The sequence below is a fragment of the Herpailurus yagouaroundi genome, unplaced genomic scaffold (genome assembly GCF_014898765.1).
Source record: "Herpailurus yagouaroundi ecotype Mexico unplaced genomic scaffold, PumYag 100, whole genome shotgun sequence".
Taxonomy (NCBI): Eukaryota; Metazoa; Chordata; class Mammalia; order Carnivora; family Felidae; genus Herpailurus; species Herpailurus yagouaroundi.
The window spans coordinates 66378866-66400266 of NW_024412391.1; the positions used below are offsets into that span (position 1 = coordinate 66378866).

Below are 21401 nucleotides of genomic sequence, written 5' to 3' on the forward strand. Positions count from 1 at the left end.
TTTTTTGATTTGGAAACTGAAGGATAGTTAAGGGATTTAGTCAACAAAAATCACATGTAAGGAGTGGCAGAGACAGAACCTAATTTAGGCTTTTAATGTGTTTTCTACTACAACTTTGCCTCTCCTTAACACAGCAAACCACTGCTAGTTACATGATTACAGAAATGATTTCTGATTTCTACATGAATAAAAACACAAATCAAAACATAAAAGGTGCTAGTGTATAGCCAATTTTCTCTAAATTTGGAGGACTTAATTTATATATTTCCAAATTAAACACACACACACACACACACACACACACACACACGAAAGTAAGATGAGAACATCATAGGTCAAAATTTCTTTCTAATTCTCTAGACACAGACAGTATGTTAATCTCCCTAAAACCAAATATAGAATCCTCCATTTCTCCAATATATCCTGTAGCCGTTGAATGCTATACTTCAATAGAAATGCAATATATTTGGGTTAGCTGATTAACATACTAAGAGCTGACAAGGAAACTATTCTCAGCATTTGTGGAGTCTTACATTTCCTAAAGAATTTCACATTCAATCACCTCTTGCAATTCTCAAAAACTAATGAGGCAGTTGAATATATGCAGGGCTTTCTTAATATTGTGAAATGTACTCATTGTGATTGGCTATTCAAAACTCATCCAAAAATCAGTTTGTAGGTAGCCATTTACTGTGCCAACTTTGATAGAAACAGATAAATTTTAATTTGTTTTAAAAATATTTAGTAGTGAAGACTACATATAATGCCTCATTTTATATGTTAGTATTTAGCTAAATTATCACTAATAAATGACCAAACATATCCATTAAAAACACACATACACTGTTTCTCTCACAAACACACATTGATGAACAATATGGGATGTAAAAATCATAACCATGCTAAGCTTTCGATAGAAAAAAATAGAACGGACTCCTTCTGCACTCCAAAATCATAGCTAAATTTAACACTTTGGTAACCACTCTATAATGCCAAAATAATCTAAGAGAATTGTACTTTTGGAGATGATTCATTATTAAGCAATGTAATAGAAGTTTTCTGCTAGGCATCTTGAGTTTGTAGCCAGTAGTCCTTGGGTCTGAATTAAGCACTCAAATGCATTAAGGCTCTTCTGACAACTAGTATTTGGCCAATTATTGCTCTAGTGCTTTATGAGAAAGATGGCCAGATGTCCCAGTTAAATCTCTGTTTTATACCCACTGCCCTAGCAGAATAACTATTAACTTTCAAAGATATCCTGGTAAGGATGATATTCTACATGGTCTTTCTAATTTTAGGGGACTTCAGTAGTAGAAATGGGCTCAGAAACCATGGCTGTCCCTTAAGTTCAGCTTTCAACCACCCAGATTCCTGATGATACCCTGTTCTTTTATTATGTTCTATTGCATTGTCAGAGGCTACGCCAACGAGTCACTTGGATCATGTATTATTTCAACAGTTCTCAAGAGCTCTTAAAGAGTTGTTACTTTTGACAGTGATTAATTTGAATCCTCCTTGGTCTTATGAACTGATTAATAAGAAAGTGTGTAAATAATGTTGACAGATAGATGACTTTATGTAACTCCTGAAGTGCAATTCTCATTCTTACTACCATTCTTTTTGAAATGGAGTCATTCATTTTAGCAGAAGTGGTAAATGAGTAATGGTTAAGAGTTGGGAAAATACATGCCAGCACAGATATTGGTCTTATGAAAATGTACTCAATCCAATGAATCACGTTGTAAGTTTATTTCAAAGAAATTCCTCCTTGAATAAAACGGCATAATACAGAACACTGACATGAGGGGAGAAAGGCAGTCCACAAGCCTGCTGAGTGCGAGTGAAAGCCACCTACTTTATTTGAAGCATGTAAAGGATCCAAAATGACTCAGAGCATAACCTAAATTATAAAAATGGAATTGAATGTATTGAGTTTTAGAATCACTTTACTAGTGAAATAAAAACCAATTTCTTATAAATCACCTTAAGAGATAATGCAATATGTTGTAAAAAGAAAAGGCTTTGCAGTGAGTTAGCCCTAAGTTTGCATGTTGTCTCTACTTACTAATTAAAAGACCTCTACTATCTTATTTAGTCCGTCTGTGTTTTGTTGCCTTCTACTGTGTCATGCTGCAGTAGATTAGTAATCAAAATGCATAAGAGAAACTTAGAAAACAGTTTGTGTCCAATAAAAGTATTTATTATTTGTACTATTATTATTACTATTAAGACTCAATTGGGGCGCCTGGGTGGCGCAGTCGGTTAAGCGTCCGACTTCAGCCAGGTCACGATCTCGTGGTCCGTGAGTTCGAGCCCCGCGTCAGGCTCTGGGCTGATGGCTCAGAGCCTGGAGCCTGTTTCCAATTCTTTGTCTCCCTCTCTCTCTGCCCCTCCCCCATTCATGCTCTGTCTCTCTCTGTCCCAAAAATAAATAAACGTTGAAAAAAAAAATTAAAAAAAAAAAAAGACTCAATTACTATTACTACTATCACTCAGTTACTCAAGGCAGGACCTCATATAGAACAAATTTATTTTCAGGGTGGGGGTGATAGTAGAATTCATTTATGATTCTCTCTCATAAAACACTGGTAAACAAACCTGAGTCCCAGGAAATCTTATTTTATAACATAAATTTCCTTGGTTCAAGAGTGATCGTTAAGAACGACAGAACTCTGTATGTTGCCAATATGTATGGTGATTAGACTTATTTAATAAAAAGCAAAGCTAAATGGCCTTATAATATTCAATAAATAGGCAATTTCTTTTCAGATATATGCAAAATCAATTTGGAAGCAGACATTTTTCTATATATCAAGACTGGTATGGGAGTTTTTTCCTAACCACCCAGCTGCTACAATGTTAAATAAATTAATTTTAATCTTAAATCAGAGATGTAATAGGGAAAAGGGTGATTTAATATGCAATCTCATTACATTTGACAGGCTTATTTATAAATGATTTGCCCCACATTTTGACAAGTATAGTTAATATGTTAATTAGCTTTTAAAAAGATGATGACGGGAAGAGAATGGCAGGCTCTCCTTCACACATCATGTTGGGGAGGGCTGTCACTGATTCCACAAGGTAGGGCCACTACATATTGTGGCCCCAGAAGCACTGTGATGTGGCTGAGATACTATTACTTCTTAGCTACATTAGTCACCTTCTGTTAAAAATTAATCCCTTGTAAGTAATCCCTAGTGACCTTCCACTTTAGAAAACAAAGGCTGCTCTAAACATATTTATGAGCTTCTCTAAAGAAACAGAAAGCTTATGCAGAGCAATGACCTCCACGGCTAGAGCAGAACTCCCTGACGGGGAGGAACTACGCAGATAAGCTGCTTTTCACATCTGCACTTCTCATAATGTGGTTCTCAGTACTCTGTAAGCCTTTTGGTTTAGAAGCTTAAAGATGAATTCCTATGCCTTGACTTTCAAAGAGTGACAAAATCCAAGAAGTAAGAGAAGTTATACACGAGACAACGTCCAATTTGATTCCTCTGCCTAAATCCTCTTTCATGGAGGGAGACAAAGGTATCAAAACCTGTGTCTCCTGCTGTGTTCTGGAATCGCACAGTATGTTTATACCTTGCCACGGTGCTGGAGACCCAGCGCAGTAAATCATAACACGGTGAGCTCTGATTTTCCGTCACTTGCTGCCAATGTTAATGCGTATGTGTCTTCATTAATATTTTTACTGCCTGCGGCTATTTAAACAGAAAACTGGAAAATGTAACACTGTGTAGGGATCGTTAGTTTTTAGTTACTACCCTACTGCCCCAGGATGGTAAATGAACTGTAAAAATCGCCTGAACCCACTACCACCTGCCTCCCCGCTATTGTTCATGCATTCATATTTGCACTTCTCCTTGGTGCAGCTGAGCCATGACTCAATTACAGTCCCATTTCCAGTTCTGTGAATACCCAGCATCGATGTCATTGATTATGCAAAAATCAGTGCCCTGTGAACTTCTCTCTAACTGGAAAAATATATACACTTTATTGGACTTAGAGGATAATAACAAAATGGCTTTTAGAAAACGGCTTGGAATGAAATCAGAGTGAGAATGACAGGCATAGCATAGACATAACTCAGATTTTAGGGCTTGAAAATGAAAAGCCATTAAGCATGAGAACTGCTCAAATACAACACATTTACTATTTGGTTTTGGCAATGAATAATCTTGGCATGTAGACAAAAGGGCATTTGGGGTCTTCTACTCTGTATCAGTTTTCCTCCCTTCCACTTAAATAACAGTCTTCCTCTTATGCTTCATTATGTCTCTGTGTAAAGCAAATTAATAGAAAGTACCCAAGCCTTCTTCAAGAGGATGAACACACGCACACACAGACAGATGTGAAAGAAAAAAAAGGTGGGTGCCCCAGGTTGGGGCACAGGCTGGAAATCAAATACTACATATCAGAAACAGAAATATCAGCAAGTCATAATCCATGTGGTTCTTTGTACGTTAAAGAGCACTTTTAAAGGTTTGGAAAAAATTAGCCACTAGTGTATTAAAAACAGCTTCTTCTGATTATGAGGGTAGAGTCTTAACTGAACTGCCAAGCACTAAGACAAGACTGGCCCCAAGCCACAAATATTTCCAAACTATGTTCTATTAGTAGAGTCCTTAACTGACCTCACTGAAAGACAACCTAGAATTTTCATACTTGAAAAAGAGAAAAATAGTCCGTAACTCGAGAATATTAATTAATGCTTATTTATATATCCAACTCCCAACGGTGAGGCAAGAAGGAGGAAGGGAATGAGAAAGTTAGTAACTGATATCCTGATGTAGTAACTGACCTTTATTTCCAACCTTTTCCTCCATTACCACTAATGATCAAAATATGTATTTTGCCCAAGCCCCTGACTAGCCCTGGGGGAAAAAAGTAATTGTGTAAACAAACAAAGAAAACTGTGATGAAAAAATGAATTAGCTTAGCTCCTTAATAATAGATGGTCATCTTTGCTCTCTGGGTTTTGGAATATGCATTACAATGGTATTAGATTTATTATAAGGCATCACAAAATTTATGACAATAGATTTTAGGCTGTTTGATGATCCAGATTCTTTTATAGCTCTATTGAAAGCTACAGATCTACACCCCATAAAAATAAATATATTCATGTGTACACAAAATGTTGCATATATTTTCAGTGGTTTCACAGATCCTGAAATCCTATTCTTGGGCAGGGGGGTGGTGGTTGCTGGAACCTAAATTAAGAAAATCTACATTGTGCCCTACATCACAAGGAACTTGATTGTTTTCTCACTGTAAAATGTTTGGATCAAAAACATCAGGACAGAAGCCAGGCCCCTCATTACAGCCTAATTTACTGAAAGCCAAGATTACTGAGGGAAGAACAATGAAGTAAGTACATGGCAGGAAGATAAATAACACATGGGGAAGTTTTATCGAGGTCATAAACATTATAAGGACATGTAGCTGAATTCTGCATATGGGGGCATAATCATTCATGGAAGATGATTCCTAGGATAAAATAGCACAAGTGTTATGTGAGTTGTTTTACTTTGAACACAATTTTGAGTCTAGACAAGAGATTTTTCTACTAATAGAGGACATTTTCAAGTCACTAAGAAGACTTTCCTGAGTACTAAAAATAAGATTATTCCCAGGGTGCCTGGATGGCTCAGTTGGTTAAGCATCCAACTCTTGGTTTCAGCTCAGGTCATGATCTCACAGTTCATGGGATCAAGCCCTGCGCTCTCAAGCACAGAACCTGTTTGGGGTTCTCGACCCCCCCCCCCCCCCGCCCCTCCCCTGCTCATGCTCTCTCTCAAAATAAATAAATAAACTTAAAAAAAAGAATATTCCCTTATTTGATTATTTGATTTAGATCACACTGGATTGGGAGCTCATTATACTTTATAATTAATCATAATTATCCTTAAAACTTATTAATCTTTGGGCTTCCTAAACAGGTTTTTAAGTTTTGCTAAACCATTGTGTGAAACCGAGACTCTGTTGAAATTAAACTTATTGTGATATTTTCAAAAAGTAATTGTTTTATATCATTTGGGTTATTTGTACCCAGCTTTCTAGAGTGTACTGCACCAAATTTAGTGCCTACACCAAAATTTTCGGACCCGTTAATTTGAGCTTTGTTGTTGAACTTAAACATGTTTCCTACTACCTCCAACCCATACTACTGTTTAGAGATATATACCTCCTTGTTATAAAACAGAGCTGCAAATTGAGACCCTTAGAGAGAAAAACCATTGTACTGACAGAAAAATACTTCTGCTCCTTGTCCCTCAAGAACCATTACCAGACACCATCTGCAAGGGAGCCTTTGATTAAGGAATATTCTCAATCATGCTTTTAAAAAAAAAATCCAGCAATACTGCCACACACAGGCAAACACTGCTGCACCATTAATCTTCATTCAAACTATTAGAATGTTTGTCTGGGCATGACCCAGACCAGGCATTACAGATAGATTAGCTAGAGTAAATCTTCCATTTCTCACCACATGTCAAGGCAGGTGGAATATTCTGTTGAGCCCAGGAGGACATCTGGAGGTCTGTACCACAAGGTAACCACTTCATTGGAGTATGTGTGGCTAGGGACAGATTTTGCTCTTGCAAGACCTGTGGAATACAGGAAACATAAAGAAGTTGATAGGCATTAATAGAACAAGGGAATTTAAATTTGAATGTTCACAGTTTTAAAAGGTCAAACATGACACTGTAATACAGAATCACAAATGCCATGTCAAGGTTACTAGAAAGGCTGGGGAAGGTATATTGTGTTCTACCTATTTCAAATAATGCTAATAACTGATAGATCAATTGTTTTCCTACTGAAGCATCATAAATCTGATAAAGTCCTAGAAGAGTAAACAGATAATTCATAAATGATTAGATATTACACAGAACTTAGAAATCTCTTTGACTTTCCAAAGAATGTTCTATAGAATTCTAGTTCTGAGAGTTATAAGTAAGTACTACAGAAAAAGATTCCAAGGTCAAATCATTTTGGGAAAAGATGGTTTAACAAGTTAAAAGTTAAAACAGGTCTTCATACTGTACTACTTCTCAGTGTTCTTAATTATTCTAATGTGTATTGTGAATCTGAAAGAAGAGAATATGATGCTTTTCTTAAAGGGTTTTTCCAAAGCTTCTTTTTCTTTCAGTGTTCTGTTAAATGCTCTGTGGGAAACATTTATTTAGGAAGATCATTTGAAAACCACCTAAATAAATAATTATAAAGGAATACTTAAATATGAAACAATGGGATGACGAGGTCTAGTATAATAAATAAAAATGTTTCCTAAGAATTTAAAAATGGAGAAAATGGTCATAGTAATATGTTGTGCTAGATTATGTGCAGTTTGACCTCATAACCATAAAGACTTTAGCATTAAAAAAAAAGAATGACAGAAAATATTTGAATGTCTTCAGTGGCTAGCTCTGGAAAATGGGATCATTCAGTTTTGTTCTTCACTTAATACACTCTTCTCAATTTTTTCCCCAAGTTTCCTACAATAAATATATAATTTCTTTTAAAAATCACAAAATCTATAAATGTTCTTTTTAAAAGAAAAAAATTCAGCTTTCTATCTGGGTATGTTCATTAATGACAAGTGAAAAGTATTATTTATCACTGTGAGGCTCAAAGCACATGTACCATTTTTACAATAAATGTACCATAACATTTATTTTAATGTTCTGACAATTTAAATTTTTAAGTAGTACTTAGGGACATAATTTTTTTTCCTGTTTATTAAATACTTGATTGTCCCTTAACTGTATTATATGAAAATGTTAAAATTAAGAGGACAGCTGATGAGAAATTTCTAATTAATTCAACTATGGTTAGAGTAACTCAATTTTTTCTCTAACACAGGATTTATAATAAAACAACAGTATATTATAAATTGTTTCAAGTTTATAAGTATTCCATATCAACATGTACAAACTAACACACACATACTTATATATGTTCTCCAACTTTTCTATACATGAGTGGAACAACTATTTTTAATAACAGATTTCCATAATAACCTCTACTTCTTTTCTCTGCAAAGTTTGATCCTATCCCAATTCAGGTAAAACTGAACAATAGATAGGACAATCAGAATGGTAAAGTGCTTCCAAAATTTAATAATCCCATCAGAAGATTTAATTCCTCAAATTAGCATGTTTCTATACACAGACCAAAGAAGTACAAGTCCTGAAATAGGTTCTGACTCGTTCCATATGCTCTTGGCAAGTGAAATGGGATGCCAAAAACATTCAGGCTGGATTCCCTTGGTTTTTCTGAGGCCCTGTTGACAGAAAGCTAGGCTAGAGGGATAGGAGAATGAAAAAAATCTGAGATTTTCTTTGACAGCTCAAAAGACCAGGCTGGTTATAGAAAATTGTGGTATTTCCCATTTCAAAGAGAGAATAAAAACCTCAAAATAAGCTAGAAATAGTATAAATCTAAATAATTATGCGATTTTAGGTCCATTATGTTCACTCCGAATGTAAGTTTGTAAAACTGGTTAAATACATCTGAAAAACATAAAAAGAAAAAAATTCTTTGTTTCCATTATTGTCCTCCTTCCCATATGTTTATTAGGTCAAGGACTACGCAAACACCATTCATGTGGGTCATATAACTTCTCAAATCAAGAGTGAAAATTAATTTGCAGTATCTAGCTTTTTAATGTATTAAGATAGTTTCTTAAAATGGTTTGCATGTTAATGTGTCATATTGGAGAATGTTACTATATTTTTAAGAAACACTCTTCTGTATCGCTTGAGAAAAACTTTTCTATCCTCTTACTTTGATATAGTCAATTAAGACATTTTCTTGTGGAAATGGTCCTGTATATTGATAAACAAAAGGCTTTAACCCTGAAACTATGTCTGTTCAGTTAAAAAGATTAGTAAATCCCGAAGTTTTTCAGGGAGGGAGCAAATTATTAAAACAATGAATCAAAAAAAAAAGTATACCTTGAAGTAGGAATATATAACTACATTGTTAATCCATATTTTTGGTAAAGATATTGCTATGTATTTATAGTCATGCATCAAAACACGCTTACTCATGCAGAATTTATTAAACCGCATCCTCCGGTTGAAGGAAAACTGTAGGACAGGATTAATTAGCACAGCATGTGTGAAAGCTTTCTTTCTCTGTTCCTTGTCAGTTGCTATGGTTACACTACAGGAAGAGAGGTACACTACCTTTAAAAAAGGATGAAGTTCATGGGTTATTATCAAAACTTCTTATATTAATGTTTAGTTTGAATTAAAGAGTCAAAAAGCAAAGTGAAATGCTAAACAGATGGGTACAGGTTATTTGCACACTGCCACTTTGACGGAGCATGTGCATAAGAAAGGGGACATCTAAAATGGCTTACATAACAATTCATCATATCCCACTTTAAGAGGTTACCATTTCTAACTAAAGAAAAACCCTAGGACAGAGCAAAAAAAAAAAAAAAAATCCTGATATTTAAGTCCTATTGCCAATTATCCAAAGTTGGGCAACCTTGATACTACCTAGCACAGAAGCATCTGAGATTTCCAGAAGAGTGAAGCTTTACAGTTAATGTCTTACCCAATGAAAGAATTCCTCTACATATCTCTATGGTTATCCAACATCTGCTGCCACCTTGAACCTGGTTCTCTCCTCTGGGATGGACACAGAATAAATCATGTGACAATGCTTCCAACATTTGTGCCAAACGGACCAGTTGTTCAGTATCAACCAATAGACACTCATCAGGCCTTATCTGCAGTGGACACTGTTGGCCACCCCTCTTTTAAATTTACTCATTTGACTTTTTGGATAGAGAAAAGTTAACAGGAGTGTCTTGGTCTCCATCTAGGATCTTTCCCTACATGCCCTTAACTGCTGGTTTTGGCTAGGGTTATAGAGTCAAACCAGTCCTTTCTCAAGTGTATGGAGGTAACTGTGGCTAGTGCCATGTTTTAACATCATCCAGAGGCGATTTCTCACAAGATTTTACCTCCAGCTCACATTTGTCCACAGGTTTCAGATCTGGGGCTATGCAATTCCTTACTAGGCATAGGTATAAAGATATTGTACAGGCACTCAACATGACCCAACTACAAGTCCCTACAGTCATGTGCAGGGAATATGCCATGAGTCCAAGAATAAATGCATTTCACTGCTTCAGGTTCCAAAAATGATTAAAAAAATTCTTTTAGCTGTACACAGATACACATTAGATTTCATGTTCCATGTACAAATTCCAGTGAGTCCCTTGTGCAGACAGTTTAATTGGGCAGGGATTGAGTAACCTCTAATTCTATGAATAAAATTGCTAAACCTACCATAGGGGTACAAGGATGGTAATTCCCATGTCTCTGCTCAACTCTTTGACCAAGGAATTGAGAAATAACTGGCAACAATGACTTGTTTCTTTCTAATTATTTAGAATGGCAAAAGCTAGATGGACTTGCAAAAACCAACTGAAACACGATATAAAAGCATAGCTTCCACCATTTCCCAGAGGACATGCCACTGTTCTGTGCTTGTCAGTAGTTTTGTTTTTATATCAGAGTAACTCCTATACCCCTCCCTCAACATATCTCATTTCCCAAACAAAATAATCAGAAAGAGTGTCTTGCTCTTAATCACAAAATCAGTATTTCTAGGACAGCAGCGCTTTTCTTCACAATTTGATTCCAAACAGACATGAAATCCTTGGGTACTATTTTGCCATCTGGCAGTTAGTCTGGAAAGGGAAAGACTTCTCTATTCCATGTGCCAGTCCATAGAGTAAGGGCAGAGAAAGGCTTTTATGTATTTTTTTCCATTCCACAGTCCTGGGAACTGGTCAGAAACTTCTTTTCTCATATAAATTTTTAATGGAGTCCCCTCCCTCCTAGAGGATTTATATTAATACCTTATGATGTGCTAAAGCAGTTTGAAAGTTCTTTACTGCTGCTCTTAGAATATACCAATAAACAACCATCATACAAAACAAAACAAAAAGTATTTTCTTCTGGTGTTCTCCAGAGTTCTGGCTTTAACCTCTTCCCTCTGCACCTGGTAAGTTTTCCTGGGTGATCTGAGTTATTTTCATGGCTTCAGTTACTGTCTATATGCTAATGATCCCAAATAAATATCTCTAGCATCAATATTCCCCTAAAATTTTATATTTTTATATTAAAAAGCCCACTTAGATCTTACGTAGGTATCACAAATATTTTTCCTGTCTCCAATTCTCCCACCAATGTTATCTCCTCCAATGTTCTAGAATTTACCACCAAACATCACCATCCATTATTCAACAAAGCCAGAAGGCTTGTTTCATTGTAGGCTCCTTCCATTTACAAAATTACAGAACTCAATGGATTTTACTTTATAATTCCCCTTTTCTTCTTCCTTCTTCTTAGGTCCCCCTCATCTTTTGCTGGATTGTTACACTAACCGAAAGTCTGTCCATGGCAAACAATTATCAATTTCAAAATACTTTCTTTTTTTTTTCAACTTTTTTTTTTTTTTTAAATTTTTGGGATAGAGAGAGACAGAGCATGAACGGGGGAGGGGCAGAGAGAGAGGGAGACACAGAATCGGAAACAGGCTCCAGGCTCTGAGCCATCAGCCCAGAGCCTGACGCGGGGCTCGAACTCACGGACTGCGAGATCGTGACCTGGCTGAAGTCGGATGCTTAACCGACTGCGCCACCCAGGCGCCCCTCAAAATACTTTCTAAACAATAAAAAAAAATCTACATTTGTTGAAATTAATTAATAGAAAGTTATAATTTGTTTGGAACACTCTTCAGTGTGAAACTTAATAAAAGATTTCAATGTCCAATCTTTCCCCATAAGCACTATGAAAGTTGGACATTCTCCGATTGGAGAATTGCCCATTTTTGCCATCATAGGAAGCACGAAATGTGGGTATTTGAGGTTATTTTCATACATTTAATATCACCTGGTATTACTTAAAGTGGAAAAAAAGTTTTAGGATACAATTATAATATCCTTTTCTTTCCTTTGATGAAACATCTTTGTTTTCTTTTTTGTCCAGATTTCTATTTTAACAGAAGCTAGTCTTTGCAGGATTCCAAAAATCCGTTAAGAATGTTTTGATTGGCATTTGTTAGAGTTTTTCAACTGAATAGGAGTAATCTTTGAAAATAAATTCTAATAAAATAAAGTCCAGAAGCCATTTTAACATGTTAATGCAATATTTTATTTTACTCTGATTTTATTTAATTATCTTTGATTTTTTAAAGCTAATAAATTATGCCTAATTACTACCTATCCTAAAGGGCATAGATTTTTTTATCTTTCCTTTTATTTTTTTATTTTTATTTAAATTTAAGTTAGTTAACATATAATGTAGCCTTGGTTTCAGGAGTAGAACCCAGTGATTCATCTCTTACATATGACATCTAGTGCTAATCCCTAAGAGTGCCCTCTTTAATGCCCATCACCCATTTAACCCATCTCCCTACCCATCTCCCCTCCAGCAACCTCAGTTTATTCTCTGTATTTAAGAGTCTCTTATGGTTTGTTTTCCTCTCTGTTTTTATCTCATTTTTCCTTCACTTTCCCTAAGTTCATCTGTTGTGTTTCTTAAATTCCACATATGAGTGAAATTGTATGTCTTTCTCTGACTGATTTCGCTTAGCATAATACACTAGTTCCACCCACATTGTTGAAAATAGCAAGATTTCACTCTTTTGATCACCCAGTAGTATTCCATTGCATATATATACCACATCTTCTTTATCCATTCATCAGTCGATGGACATTTGAGCTCTTTCCATAATTTGGCTATTGTTGATAGTGCTACCATAAACACTGGGGTGTATGTGCCCCTTCAAAATAGCATTTTTGTATCCTTTGGGTAAATACCTACTAAGACAATTGCTGGGTCATAGGGTAGTTTTATTTTTAATTTTTTCCTCCATACCGTTTTCCAGAGTGGCTATATCAGTTTTCATTCCCATCAACAGTGCAAAAGGGTTCACCTTTCTCTGCATCCTCGACAACATCTGTTGTTGCCGAAGTTGTTAATTTTAGCCATTCTGACAGGCGTGAGGTGGTATCTCATGGTGGTTTTTATTTGTATTTCCCTGATGATGAGTGATGTTGACCATCTTTTCATACGTCTGTTAGCCATCTGGATGTCTTCTTTGAAAAAGTGTCTATTTAGGGGCGCCTGGGTGGCTCAGTTGGTTAAGCGTCCAACTTCAGCTCAGGTCATGATCTCACAGTGTGAGTTCGAGCCCCCCATGAGGCTCTGTACTGTCAGTTCAGAGCCCGGAGACTGCTTCAGATTCTGTGTCTCCCTCTCTCTCTGCCCCTCCCCTGCTCGTACTCTGTCTCTCTCTTGTCTCTCAATAATAAATAAATGTTAAAAAAAAAAAAAAAAGAAAAAGTGTCTCTGTCTTTAGCCCATTTCTTCATTGAATTTGGTAAGTTCTTTACAGATTTCGGGTGCTAATCTTTTATCAGATATGTCATTTGCAAATACCTGTTCTCATTTAGTTTTGTTGTTTCCTTCACTGTGCAGAAGCTTTTTATCTTGATAGTTCATTTTTGCTTTTGTTTTTCTTGCCTCCAGAGACATGTCTAGTAAGAAGTTTCTGTGACCGAGGTCACAGGTTGCTGCCTGTTTTCTCCTGTAGAATTTTGGTGGTTTCCTATCTCACATTTGGCTCTTTCATCCATTTTGAATTTGTTTTTATGTATGGTGTAAGAAAGTGGTCCAGGTTCATTCTTCTGCATGTCGCTGTCCAGTTTTCCCAGCACCATTTGCTACAGAAACTCTTTTTTTCCATTGGTTACTCTTCACTGTTTGTTGAAGATTAGTTGGCCATATACTTGTGGATCTATTTCTGGGTTCTCTATTCTATTCCATTGATTTATGTATCTGTTTTTGTGCCAGTACCATACTGTCTTAATGATTACAGCTTTGTAATAATAGCCTGAAGTCTGGAATTATGATGCCTCCAGTTTTGGTTTCCTTTTCAGTAATACTTCAGCTATTTGGGGTCTTTTCGGGTTCCATACAAATTTTAGGATTGTTTGTTCTACCTCTGTGAAGAATGCTGGTGTTATTTTGATAGGGATTACATGGAATGTGTAGATTGCTTTGGGTAATATCTATATGCTGAAAACTATAGAAAGCTTATGAATGGACTTGAAGTAGACACAAATAAATGGAAAAGCATTCCATGCTCATGGATTGGAAGAACAAATGTTGTTAAAATGGAGATACTATCCAAAGCTACCTTTCATTTTAAATAACAGAAATGATCATAACATTTTAATACAGACATTCTAAACAAGAAAAATTATTCAAATAATTAAATTTCATATATAGGATAATTTTGTTTTCTATTTTATATAGAAGATAAAAACAATATACTTCTCTGGGCAATTCTGCTTTATATGAAACCAATAGATGTGATGATGGTAAGACCAATTAGTCAGAATCCTTTGGCTGACTACCATATGAGAAATATGCTATTGTTGTCTGAGCATTAGCCTGCATACTGGAAGACTTGCAAAATGAAAAAACAAAGTGCCTTATAGTGGTCCTGACACTAACTAATTAGTTGTGTCTCACTGATTAAGTGACTTAAGCTTTCTTGCTATGTTATGTGTAACATAAGGGGGCTGAGATCAGATTTCTCAAGCACCCGTGAGTCGGCCACCTGTCTTTGTAAATAAATTTTGCCAGAACACAGGTATACCCATTCATTCAATGTTATCTGTTGCTGTTTTTGTGCTCAACACCATAGCTGAGTATTTGGCAGAGATTATGACCCATAGGCTATATTTGGTATCTGGTACTTTAAGAAAGTTTGTTGACCCATGGGTGAGAGCAAAGCAACTTTGAGTCCATTCAAGTACTAAAACTCGGTGATCCTAAGGAAATATTACTAAAAACCTTGTTCATTAAATGTATGAAGATCATATAAGTTCAAGTTCTTAAAAAGGCTTTCAAGTAAATAATTCCACCTCAGTGATCCTCTTCCATCACATCTGCATTAACAGAGAATGCAAAGTCATTTTCCGTACAGTGGATCATCACTCTCACAGCTCAGTGCCTTACATTCCATGTTCTAGTTTCTGCTTCTCTTTGTGAGACTCATAGTTATTCCAATGCTAGATGACAACACAATATAGAAAATGAATTTCATAATCGGACTAATTTGGCAATTTACATGAATTTCTGTATCCATGCTGATTTTCTTTCCCAATAAATTAGAGGAAAAACATACTAAGTTCATCATAAGAATATCAGTTTTAAATCAAAACATAGTACTCAGAATTTTTAGGCCATGTGGTGATAAATATGTATTAATATATACCCCAAATATTATATGAGTATGCACTGGTATGTGTTAAAGAAAGATTGTTAAATAATCACAACTATAACGAGGTCAAATTAGGTAAAAATAATTATGATTTTAAGCCAGACGTATCCTTTGTGCTTAAATGGAAAGAAGGCAATATATAAAGATGACGTTATCATACATATATAGCATTTGAAATGACAACATAAGCTCTCATTAATTTTTAGCTTTTAAGGGGAATAAGATTTAGAGTGAGTGTTCCTCTGGAAGGCCTATGAGAAAATCATTCCCATTTCTTTCCTAAAACACCTAAAATTTTTTTAAAAGTCAGGGGTGGGGTAATACAGTATTTTTACCTGATTTTACTAAGGATAATACTAAAATATGAAAAAAAATCAGTGATCAGTGAATATGCTGGTGCTTATAATATAGAGGCAAACCTGATGAGAATTTAATGAGAAGTTACAATCTGTTAGGTTTTTAGATATACGATCTCATTTACGCATTGCAACAACTTAGAAGGAAGCATGATTATTAATATCCTAATTTAACAGAAAGGAAACCAATTTACCCCAGGTCACACAGTAATAAGTGGCCATGCTAGGATGTGAATACAGGCAGTGCCACTGCATCCTCAGGAAGACCGGGGACCTGGGAACAAATGTTCTCAGATGTTCCTGGGATACATCTAGATGGAGTGGCATAGACTGAGTGACTCCCAAGTCCAGAGTGGTGGAAGGTCAGCCTGCTGGGAAAGGAACAGCAACAGGTGAGGACAGGAAAGAGAAGTGAGGAGAAAACACAAGCTGGTTTTACTGGAAGGAGGTTCCCAAAATATGAGTAAATGAGAGAAAATGACCAGTGTTGTGTGGGGAGCCTCAGACAACAATCACACCATGGGCCCTCCAGGAAAAGAGACCTTTGAAAAGGAAGTACTTTGGAGAAATGCTCAGAAACCTTCAGTTAGGTTCTGATTGCTGGAATTTTGATTCTAACTGCTGGAATGAGAGCAGCTCTCACCTGCTGCTTTGTTTGTCTGCTTTAAAGTGGAAAGTGGCAGAAAGCAGTAGCCCCAGAAATGGAGCAGTTAGCCAGAGACTGTGATAACTTAGAAAGGAACAGCTAAAATTTTTTTTAAAAGGTGGATGTGAGCGGGGCTATTTATCTTGCAGGGCTCTAAGGGTCCCCCATTTTCCCCCAGAAATCTCAAACGTGGATGTTGTTAAAGCTAATCTGTAGGATATGTAATGAAACAAGAAAAAGCTCTTCTGAAGTATCCTTACTGATGTGGATTTTTTTTAATTGAGAGGTTTTTATGTGTTTACAACAATAAGTGTCCAAATGAATCCGTTCAAATTAATGAGGCAATTATTGAGCCAAATGAAGGGAAAAAAGGTTTGGGCCATACTGAATATATATTTTTTATTTTATGGTTGCTACCCAATTTTTGTGAACTATTTTCTCCTGTGCTTTTAGTTTTTTTTCTTTTCTCTTTATATTATTTGAGCAGAGGTCGAGTTATGCTTTGGGGTCTCCATACTATACTCAATACAGGATTCCAGACATAATTAGAAGAAAACGTCTACTAAAAGACATGCACACTTTGACTTTATTTTGATGATTTTAAAACATGTTTTGTGATACCTGTTTAGTTGCCATGTAATTGGAGTTGGGTGTCACTAATACAGTAAATAAATAAACTTCAAATCTCTATAAGAAGGTATATGGAGCATTTGGGGAATATTTTCAAAGATACATTAATTCCATGAAATAAATATGTTTCACAATCACTGCAGAGATGAGTCATGGAGCTTTCGTGCTGGAAAGGATCTAAGACAATCTGTACCTTCTATAATATTATCTTTTTTTTTGAGAGAGAGAGAGAGAGAGAGAGAGAGAGAGAGAGAGAGAGAGAGAGAAAGCAGGGAAGGGCAGAGGTAGAGGGATAAGGGAGAGAGAGAATCTTAAGCTGGGTGTGGAGCCTGACACAGGGCTCAACCTCACCTGGTGAGATCATGACCTGAGTCAAAATCAAGAGTCAGATGCTTAACCGACTGAGCCACTCAGTCGGCCCATTGTTATCACTTGGGTGGCCCATTGTTATCACTTTTTATGAGAAGGACAGGGAGGTCCACAGTTCTGTCCATTTGACCTCCACTGCATCAAATCCATCCTCTTCTTTCTGTCCTCACTGACACTGACTGCCACTTTAGTTCCTTAAACTTGCCCTTCTGGGCCTTGAATCTATGGAAGAGCTCCTAGCGGGCCATGCAGCCAGCACGTTTGCCCTTCCTAATCCTTTTCCCTAGTCTGAGGAAGAGACATTTCCTTGCAGTGTGTAAGAGCTTCCTCTGTGCGGTCAGGTGGGATCACCATGTACAAGCTATCTGATTTGGGGTAAGTGGCTTAGCCTAGCTGAGTTTCACCTGTTTCCTCTGTGAAATCCATGTAGTAACTCTGCTAGATATCCTCCATTTAAACTCGGCCCCCTGACCTCAAATTGGGTTTGACCAGTGGGAAGCCCACTGACCAAAGATCAGAGGACCAGAGGGAAGGAAAACAGCAAGATTGGTGTCTCTATCTGTACTCCCCCTTACCACCCCCTGCTCCCTGGTTCCTTCCCAGCTTGACAGGTAAATGGCAATGGCTAAGTTCTCCCTTGAAAAGCTGCTGCTCTTGCTCACTGGGTTCCAGAATCATTTTCTCTCTTAATCCCTCAGGGGAGTAGTGGTAAAGGCTCCACACTATCGCTAGCCTACAGGGGTTTTGCATCTTTAACCCTGCCCACAGTTTCATAAATAGTGCCTGCATCAGACTCTCCTCCATCACCCCAATTGAGCTGCCCTTTTTTCCCCTCTAGGATCCCTGATACAACGACCATACCTGATTTAGGGTGTTTGTGTGAATTAAATGGGAAATGCATGGAAAATGCTTCATAGTGCACTTGGTCCATAGTAACACTCAAAACATACTGGCTGTCACCATTAACTAAAACACCATTTGATCCATCACTTCTCTGCTAAAGAGCTTAATGGATTCTCTGGGCTTTATCCTGTATGTCCAAAATCCAAAGAATCCCCTTGCTATTACTCCAGCCTTGCTTCTTCCCATTGCTTCCTTTTTATGCTCTAGCCAAATTACCTGTAATTATCTGCTTTCACATCAGTTTCTTTGAACCACATGGTCTCCTATCTTGGAATACCAAACTCAGCTAATGAACTCCTACACGTCCTTCAAAACTATACTCTGGCCAAGTCCTCCAGCAGCTTCCCTGACTTGCCCTCCCCTCCCTGGTCCAGGTAATGGTAACGAGCCTTCCTCTTCTCTGACTGACTGAAGCCCTGAGCTTGCATGGACTTCCCAAGTCATTCATTTCCATGTCACACCCCATCTGCCCCACATCAGGCTGCAATTTTCTTGAAGGTAGGACCATGGGTCATTTACCTTTCTGTCACCAGCTCCTGGCATAGTGTCTGGCCCACAGTGAGTCTATTGTTGGACTGACATGTATGGTGGGAACAGACACCTATCCACAAACCCCTGAGACAGTGTTCCTATGGCAGGTGGCATGTGTATATCATCCTGACCAACAGGGAGAAAGAACCAACCCATCTGATCCAGGGTACCTCTTATTTTACCTGTTTTATACCTTGAGACTTTTTGTCAGATCTCAATAGAAAACCTGTCCCTAGATTTTAAAATGTTTAAAAACATAATGTGAGTGGGGCGGCTGGGTGGCTCAGTCAGTGACGCGTCCTGCTCTTGGTTTCAGCTCAGGTCATGATCTCACATTTCAGGAGTTCAAGCCCCATGTAAGACTCTGAGCTGAGGGTGTAGAGCCTGCTTGAGATTTTCTCACTGCCTCTCTCTCTCTGCCCCTCCCCCACTCGCATGCATGCATTCTCTCTCTCTCACTCTCTCTCAAAAATAAACATTTAAAAAGATAAAAAATAAAACGATAATGTAACAGTGAATCACATAAAAGTTCATGATCCTGTTTTTGGTTGTTATTAAGAAGTAAACCCAAAACATACATAAGATTCTTTAATTCCTTAAGAATGCTCAAGTCTGTATTAAATACAAATACAAAGAGATATCATACCATAAAGCTATTGAAATACAACCTACTGGTTCATAATAAGTGATGGATATACTTCTCTAACAAACTGTATGATTTATCAAACTTTAATATATTTAAAATTTAGATAAATAAAACCTCACAAATTAATCAATCTATCCTCTAAATTTTTATAGGACATGTTGTTCTCCATTCATCTCACTTGGCAGTAAGTATATAAAACTATTTTACTCAACTTTTTATCTCTCTGTTTATGTCTCCATCTATAAGTTCTCTATGAGTGAGATTCATTTCTTACAATTGCCCCTTTCCTTAACACCACTCTGCACCTCTTCTGCATGCTGACATAACCCCAAGGCTTCTGTAAAATGCAGTAATTAAACAAAACTCGGTCTGTCTAAAGCACATGTGGACAGGGAATCAATTTGCCTTTGCTTACTAGGATCCCAGACTACGAACTAGAGGATTCAGATGTATTAAACCAGCTTAGAGCCCAACTACAACACTAGGTTTCTCTGATTCTGGATGGCACCCTCTCTGCCTCTCAAAGACTTAATTTAAGCAGAGAAAGAGATGTGCCCAGACCTGAGAGTTTCTTTAAAAAGCAAAAACAAAAACAAAAACAAAAAACCTATATGAGCAGAAGTACAAAAACACTCATTTCAAAGCTTCCAGCTGTTCAGTTTTTCTAAAGGAAGAGAACTGAATTTACCTTTGAGGCTGACTGTGTCTTTATTCTAAGAAAACCAACCTAATGGCAATTTCTGTTATATAAAGGTAAAGCAAGTCCCTACCTACTATTCTGGGGTAAGCTGTGAAATTAACCTGCATCTTGATGTTTCAAACAGAGCAAAGGGTTTAATGTAAACTGGATGCATGTTTTGGAAAAGCTAATGGGTTTCTCAGGCTCTGTGGTTTCTCTGAGGAAGATGTTTGCTGCCTTGGGGAACACAGAGATAACACAACAATGACCCCCTAGTTCTTGATTAGCAGTTTTCAGGAACCCAGAGGACTGGAGAAAGGGGATGTGGTGAGATGTGGTAACATTTAAGTCTAAATGCCACCATGGGTACTGATATTGGAGTGTTGGTTATGTTTTGGTATAAATATTAAGTGCTCTGATTATTTATTGGGGCTTCAGGCTCAGTACCAATCCTGTGGCTAGGGGGTGGAAGGTGGACCCCAAGATCTGAAATTAGATCTACCAGAGGCCTCAGATTCTCATGAGTTGGGAGCTTCCTCTTTCTGGAGGCTAGGGACCTGATTTTCCAGGTAGCATCCCTGGGTACACTCACTTTGGGGAAGGAGAAGCCAGCCTTAGGCAGATGGAAACGAGGAAGAGATAAACAGGGAGGGGATCCTTTGCCCCTACATTGAGGAGGGTCCTCTAGGTTCTGAATGGAGAACTTTAAATAGAAGCAAGTGGTACCCCTTCCCTACCCAGGCCCGGCCCTGCCCATCCCCTGATGCTCAACTTTCATAAAGCCTTGTTGGAAATGATAGTCTGATGTTGGCTGTACTATAGTAGCCTATGGGAAGGGTCTGCATAACTTAAAGGAGGCGAGACGGTCATCGTTGTGCAAAATGCCAGGGAGGAGTCAGCCATGGCACGAGGCCATGATTAGAGGCACTTTTATGGTGGCATCAAGAGGAAGAGCAGAGTGAAGGAAAATGAAGCACCTGTTTCAGAACAATAGGATACCCGCAGCACTCGGGCAAATAACCAGGGCCCATGCCGAGGAGCTCCAATGTGCTGTGGTCATCACTATAAAGGTACCAAGTCATAAAGAAATCTAGGGGGAAGGGTGCCTGGGTGACTCAGTTGGTTAAGTGTCTGACTTTGGTTAAGGTCATGACCTTATGGTTCGTGGGTTTGAGCCCCACATCAGGTTCTGTGGTGACAGTGCAGAGCCTGCTTGGAATTCTCTCTCTCCCTCTCTCAAAAATAAATAAACAAGAAAGAAAGAAAGAAAGAAAGAAAGAAAGAAAGAAAGAAAGAAAGAAAGAAAGA

The 21401-nt window shown here is 37.4% G+C and overlaps 1 protein-coding gene across 9 annotated transcripts in view; it reads right to left on the reverse strand.

Annotated features, from left to right (window-relative positions):
- The window catches only part of CDK14 (cyclin dependent kinase 14), a 633016-nt gene that overhangs the window by 250180 nt on the left and 361435 nt on the right, over nucleotides 1–21401 (reverse strand). For all 9 annotated transcript variants that reach the window (XM_040471560.1, XM_040471565.1, XM_040471562.1 and 6 more), the window contains one exon: nucleotides 6497–6617. In XM_040471560.1, coding sequence (XP_040327494.1) covers nucleotides 6497–6617 — 121 coding nt within the window. The remainder of the gene's footprint in view (nucleotides 1–6496; nucleotides 6618–21401) is intronic.